Raw genomic sequence first — 7,053 nt, 5'->3', positions numbered from 1 at the left:
GGGATACCTATCTTACCAACTTTGTATGTAAGACACTAGGAAAGGATTACTATTATTAGGATTACCGCGTTAAAAGCTTGTGGGGAACACATACACCCTAGTTTCTTTCTCATATTGATAATCAAAAGTTTTAATCCTGCTCACTTATTACTTGATCAACAATCGGTTATTTCCTTACACAAACCCCCTCCCCCTTTAATTACTTGTCTCAAAAATAGTTTGACTAAACTGATATAATAGTGAGTTAAGTTTAAGTTTGAACCATATTCCACGTGGGATCGACCCCAACGAACAAGTTGGGTTCTTTATTTGACAATGATTGCTTATAATTCTTTAGGGATGTGTAATTTGATCATATCAAATTATGACGCCGCATCCGGGGAATAAGGCTTTTAGATTAAGTTTAACTACATTATTGAACTTTAGTCAATTATTTCCTGATTTTATGTTTTCCACAGGTTTCTACTCTAGTGTATGCCAAGTACATGGAGTCGAGGAAAACCATTGACCCCCTACGATCCTGAACTAAGCAAGTCTTTGAGAAAAATGGCAAATCAAGGGGTCCATAATAATCCCATCATTGAGGAGCATGAGGATGGGGTTGACTTATAGCCTCCTAGAGTTGGTAATGAGAATGCTCAGTTATATGGTGGTAATCTACTCGAAGATGCATTAAGGGTACAAAATCCACCAGAACCAAGGTTGCGTGATAACTATAGGGTCGATTTCAATACCATTGAATCAGAAGGACCTATTGTTCTCCCTCTTCTACCTCCAGGGCATACGTTTATGGTGACCAGCAATTTGATGCAAATGCTTACAGCAAGAGGGTTGTTTTCTGTTCTAGCTTCAGAATATCCGCATGGGAACATGGTTAAATTAAGAAGTGTCTGCAAGAGTTGTGTGGGATGACCGGAGTTGGATATGAATGTCATAGGTTTGAGAGTCTTCTCTCTATCATTGACCAGTGATGTTGTGTTATGGTTTTCTGAGCTTCCATATAATTTGATTCATACATGGGATCAATTGAATAAGGTGTTCATGGCAAAGTTTTTCCTGTTGTCCAAGAAGCTGAATCACAAAGACAAACTGAACAACTTCATAGCACTACCTGGAGAGTCTGTAAGTAGTTTATGGGATAGGTTCACTGCATTCATAAGAAGTGTTTCGAATCACCGCATAGATGATGAGTCACTAAAGGAGTACTTCTATAGAGGTCAAGATGATAATGGCAAGGCTATGCTGGATACTATTACTTGAGGATCATATGGTGAGTGAACTTTTGAAGAGATCGCTAAGAAACTAGAGAAGATTTCCTAAAATAATAAGGCATGGGCCACTAGAAAGTCAGACACTGGTAGAAGCACATTTGCAGTTCAAGCCGCACCTAGTCAATCCAATGATGATATTCGTGAAGAGATGGCTCAAATGAGGACAAAATTGGGTTTGGTACTAAAGCATGTGACCGGAGGTGCAGAGAAGGTGAATGTGGTAAACTACCTAACTAGAGATCCACCACCGCCAGTTGAGGAATGCTACTATGAGGAGGATGCTTATTTGGTGAATCATTAGATGCGGGGTTTCCGAGCCAACGCCCAAGGTTCCAACTCAGATAATTTGTGCCAAAGGTCGAGGAAACCAAGGTCAGAATTATGGTAACTAAAATCAAGAAGGTAACTATGTTCGGGATGGGAACTACAATCATGATAACAACTATAACCGGAACAACTATGGTAACAGAAATGAGAGAGTTGGGCCCTATGTTCCACCTGGAACAGAAAATTTGGTAATAGAGAATATGGGGGCATTGAGGATATGATGCAGAAGATGATGAAGAGGTTTGATGCGACTGATGAGAATGTGAAAGAGATGAGAAATGACTTGTTTTGTATTGGTCAAAAAGTTGATGCGCATGCAGTGTCGATCAAGCAACTTGAGTAGTAGATTAATCAGTTGTCCACTACAGTGAACCCACGTCAGCCTGGCACACTTCCTAGCAACACCATCCAAAATCCGAAGAATAACGAGCATTGTATGGCAGTCATTACTTGAGGAGGTAAACAGACCATTGATCCCCCCTATGCCGTCTAAGGTTGAAATTGTGGTAGAAAGAGATGAAGATGAGATTGAGGTTACTAGAGAGTCTAAAAATGCTACAGAGAAGGAAGTAGAGATCACCCAAAAAGTTGTTCACATGCGTAGACCTCCACCGCTATTTCCACAGAGATTGGTGAAGAAGACCGAAGAAGGAAAATACCGCAGGTTCATTACTATGTTGAAACAACTTTCCATCAATTTTCCGTTGATGAAAGCTTTAGAGCAAATGCCTGGGTATGCAAATTTTATGAAGGATTTGGTGACCAAAAAGAGGGTCGTTTGTTTTGAGGATGATGCAAGTTTACAACATCGTAGTGCTATTGCTACGCGGTCATTAGTGCCAAAGAAAGAAGATCACGGAGCTTTCACTATTCCTTGTACAATTGGGTTGTTTCATTTTGCGAAGGCGTTGTGCGATTTGGGTGCTAGCATGAATCTGATTTCATTGTCAATCTATAAGAAGTTGGGCTTAGGGGCTCCAAAACCGACTGCGATTCGACTACTCATGGCTGATAGAACTGTAAAGAAGCCCATTAGTGTTCTCAAAGATGTCCTTGTGAAAGTGTAGTCGTTCATTTTTCCGGCGCAATTTGTGATACTTGATTTTAAGGTTCCCATCATCTTAGGGAGACCATTCCTTGCTACTAGGAGCGCCTTGGTTGATATGGAAAGAGGGCAGATGAAGTTCTAATTGAATAATAAAGAGGTAACTTTCAATATCTGAAGGTATATAAAGCAGGAAAGCGATCTCAAGTTAGTATCAGTGGTGAATCATATTGTGCAACGAGGTTTTGAAGTGTCTATTGAAGAGAGGTTAGGTGTCAGTGCACTGGTATCAGTTATGATAATTTTGAGGGTAATGGTATTGAATACTATGATGAATTAGTTGCCACACTTGATATGTTTGAATTCCGTTCTAAACCAAAGAAATTGGAGCTAGATATGAAGAATCAGGACTCTCCACTTGCAAAATCGTATGTGGAAGAAGCTCCAAAATTGGAGCTCAAGGCTCTACCATCGCATTTAAGGTATGTATTCTTGGAAAGATATGGTACTTTACCAGTAATCATTGTGGCCGATTTGAGTGAGGTACAAGTTGAGGCATTGGTTTCTGTGTTGAAAAGGATCAAGCGGGCTATTGGATGGACCATTGCAGACATTATTGGGATTCCTCCTGGCATTTGTTCTCATAAAATCCAACTCATGCCAGATAGCAAGCCTAGTATCGAGCACCAAAGGAGACTAAATCCACCTATGCAAGAGGTAGTAAAAAATGAAATCATCAAATAGTTGGATGCTGGAGTCATATACCCCATCGCAGATAGTAGTTGGGTTTGTCCTGTTCAGTGTGTACTTAAGAAAGGTGGATTACTTTGGTTCCTAATGCGAAAAATGAACTTGTTCTGATAAGGCCAGTGACTGGATGGAGAGTATGCATGGACAACCACAAACTAAATGCTTGGACAAAACAGGATCACTTCCCTATGTCGTTCATGGATCAGATGCTGGATCGCTTGTTGGTAAGGGTTGGTATTGTTTTCTTGATGGGTATTCGGACTACAATCAGATCTCCATTACTCCGGAAGACCAAGAGAAATCCACCTTCACTTGTATGTATAGGACTTTCGCCTTCAAAAGGATGCCATTTGGGTTGTGTAATGCTCCAGCGACCTTCCAGCGTTGCATGATATCGATATTTTCAGATATAGTGGAGGACACTATTGAGGTATTTATAGATGATTTTTCTGTGGTGGGTGATTCGTTTGATGGTTGCTTGATGCATCTGGCCGAGGTACTAAAACGGTATGAAGAGTGCAATCTTGTGCTCAATTCGGAAAAGTGCCACTTTATGATAAAAGAGGGGATAGTTCTGGGTCATCGGATTTCTGAGAAGCGTATCGAGGCTGATAGAGATAAAGTTGAGGTAATAGAAAAGCTTCCACCACCTATCTCTGTTAAAGGTGTTAGAACTTTTCTTGGGCATGCAGGTTTTTATCGGAGGTTTATCAAAGATTTCTCTAAAATTGCACACCCATTGTGCAAACTGCTCGAGAAGGAGTGTAAGTTTTATTTTGATGATGCTTGTCTGAGAGCATTTGGTGAGTTGAAAGCAAGGTTAGTATCAGCATTTTATTATTTCACCGGATTGGGGGCAACCGTTTGAAGTGATGTGTGATGCAAGTGGGGTGGCATTTAGTGTGGTATTGGGACAGAGGTGAGAGAAGATTATTCATCCCATTTACTATCCAGCAAAGTTCTAAATGTGGCTCAAAAGAACTTTACGGTGACTGAACAGGAACTCCTTGTTGTGGTTTTCACATTCGAGAAATTTTGATCCTACTTGCTTGGTACTATGGTCATAGTGCATACTGATCATTCTGCATTGAGGTATCTGATGGCTAAAAAGGATGCAAAACCGAGGTTGATCAGATGGGTATTGTTGCCGCAAGAGTTTCATTTTGAGGTGAGAGATAGAAAGGGGACAGAAAATCAAGTTACCGATCATTTGTCCAGATTAGAGGATGAAGCAATACTCAAGTTAGGAGATGGGGCTGAAATTAATGATGCATTCCTAGACGAATAGGTATTGGCTGTTTCCTTTGATTTTATCCCTTGGTTCGCAGATTTTGCTAACTACTTGGCAAGCGATTTTGCCCCATCGGATTTATCATTTCACCAAAGGAAAAAGTTTATGCATGATGTGAAGAAGTTTTTTTGGGATGAGCCTTTCTTGTTTCGTATTTGTGCTGATGGGATTATTTGTAGTTGTGTGCCCGAGATTCAGATGATGAGTATACTAGAGGAGTGTCATTCATCGCATGTTGGTGGGCATCATAGTGGTATTAGGACTGCTTATAAACTCTTGCAGTGTGGGTATTACTGGCCTACCATCGACCAAGATGCTCATGATTTTGCCAAGTCTTGTGATTGTTGCCAAAGAAAAGGAAGAATTTCAAAGAGGCAAGAGCGACCTATGAATCCGATATTGGTGATTAAGTTGTTTGATGTTTGGGGCCTTGACTTTATGGATCTATTTGTGAGTTCACATGGGATGAAGTATATTCTTGTTGCGGTTGATTATAGGACTGCTTATAAACTCTTGCAGTGTGGGTATTACTGGCCTACCATCGACCAAGATGCTCATGATTTGCCAAGTCTTGTGATGTGACAAGAAAGGAAGAATTCAAAGAGGCAAGAGCGACCTATGAATCCGATATTGGTGATTAAGTTGTTTGATGTTTGGGGCCTTGACTTTATGGATCTATTTGTGAGTTCACATGGGATGAAGTATATTCTTGTTGCAGTTGACTATGTATCGAAATGGGTGGAAGCAATTGCGATTTTAAACAATGAGGGTAAGAGTGTCACCGCATTCCTAAAAAAGAGTATCTTCTCCAGATTTGGTACACCTAAGGCGATTCTCAGCGATGTAGGTTCCCACTTTTGTAATAAATTGTTCAAGGCGTTGTTAGAGAAATATGGAGTTCCTCACAATATAGCTACTCCTTACCATCCGTAGTCTAGTGGGCAAGTTAAAGTGTCAAAGATAAAGCAAATCTTTGCAAAGACTGTGAACGCCAATAGAACGGACTAGTCAAGAAGGCTTGATGATGCTCTATGGGCCTATCGCACCACATTCAAGACTCCCATATGTATGTCCCCCTACCAACTTGTATATGGGAAGTCATGCCATTTGGCGGTAGAGCTAGAGCACAAGGCCATGTGGGCGCTAAAGAAGTTGAATTTGGATTGGGGCGCCGCATCGAGTCAAAGAGTGAATTACATTAATGAGCTTGATGAGTTTCGCCTAAAAGCATATAAAAGTTCAACCTTGTACAAGGACAAGATTAAGAAGTATCACGATCAAAAGATTAAAAAGCGTGAGTTTGTTGTGGGTCATTTGGTGCTTTTATTCAACTCAAAGTTGCGCTTGTTTCCTGGCAAGCTCAAGTCCAGGTGGATTGGGCCATTCAGAGTCACTCAAGTATTTCCAGATAGAGTGGTCGAGCTCGAGAACAAGGAGGGAGGATGGTTCAAAGTGAACGGGCAAAGAATCAAGGTCTACATGGGGAAGTCAGAGAGTGTACAAGAAGTGATAGAGGCCTACTATCTTGATGAAATCTAAGTATTCAAGGTGTTTGTGTCATGCCGCGACATTAAATCTAGCGCTGCTTGGGAGGCAACCCAAGATGTACAATCTAGACAACTATAGGTTTTTCTTTTCGATATAGGAATTTTCTTCTTTTATTTTAATTTTTGTAGCTCTTTAGATAGGTGTTTTATTTTTGTATTAGTGTTGGCTAAATATAGAATAGGGTCCGTGTCTAAAAAGTTTCCAAAAAATGTTAAAACAAAGTCCTAAAGGCTGCTACGTGTGCAGGGACGAAAGGCAAAATCTGTTGAAAAATAGTTGTGCAGTGGTCTACGGACCCCATCTACGATCTGTTGGTCCATCCACGGACCGTGAATGGCATCTGTAGATCCCAGGTAAGTGTTCTAAATTTTTCTAAGTGTGAAAGTGACTTACGGACCAGACCATCGATGGGGTCTCGTGGGTCCAACCTAAGGTTTCTACCGACCCGACCTGGACTCCTTTTAAATAAAACCTCTTCATTTTAAAACACCCCCCCCCCCACATCTAAAACTCCCTCCCAATCATTTTTCAATTCTACAATTCACATTAACCCCAATAACCCCCATATCAATACCCACTTCATTTCCCAAAATCCCATATTCCTCTTATTCTCTCCCAAATCACCCCATCTTCTCCCCAAAGTGATCTCACAGTTCGGGTCTGGTGTCCACGCTGGTTTAGGAGTCTTTGCAGTCGATCACACACTCACCATTGTTGTTTACTAGTAAGGTAAGTTGATTTCTCCCGAACTTTGTATTTTTTCATAGTTTCCATTTGAAATCACAACAATGAACTTGACATTGGGTAGTTAATTTCATGTT

The 7,053-nt window shown here is 40.7% G+C and overlaps 1 protein-coding gene across 1 annotated transcript; it reads left to right on the top strand.

The window, feature by feature from the left end:
* The first annotated feature begins 5,818 nt into the window (after positions 1–5,818).
* Positions 5,819–6,223, top strand: LOC107061217 (uncharacterized). Its single transcript, XM_015310068.1, has one exon. It carries the CDS (start codon positions 5,819–5,821, stop codon positions 6,221–6,223), a length of 405 nt encoding a protein of 134 aa, XP_015165554.1.
* The last annotated feature ends 830 nt before the right edge of the window (positions 6,224–7,053 follow it).

The sequence above is a fragment of the Solanum tuberosum genome, unplaced genomic scaffold, assembly GCF_000226075.1.
Source record: "Solanum tuberosum cultivar DM 1-3 516 R44 unplaced genomic scaffold, SolTub_3.0 scf00124, whole genome shotgun sequence".
NCBI classification, from domain to species: domain Eukaryota; kingdom Viridiplantae; phylum Streptophyta; class Magnoliopsida; order Solanales; family Solanaceae; genus Solanum; species Solanum tuberosum.
This window is presented reverse-complemented; position numbering and strand designations above follow the sequence as displayed.

Coding starts and splice junctions, on each gene's coding strand:
- LOC107061217 (XM_015310068.1), top strand. CDS start 5,819: ATGTGGGCGCTAAAGAAGTTGAATTTGGATTGGGGCGCCGCATCGAGT.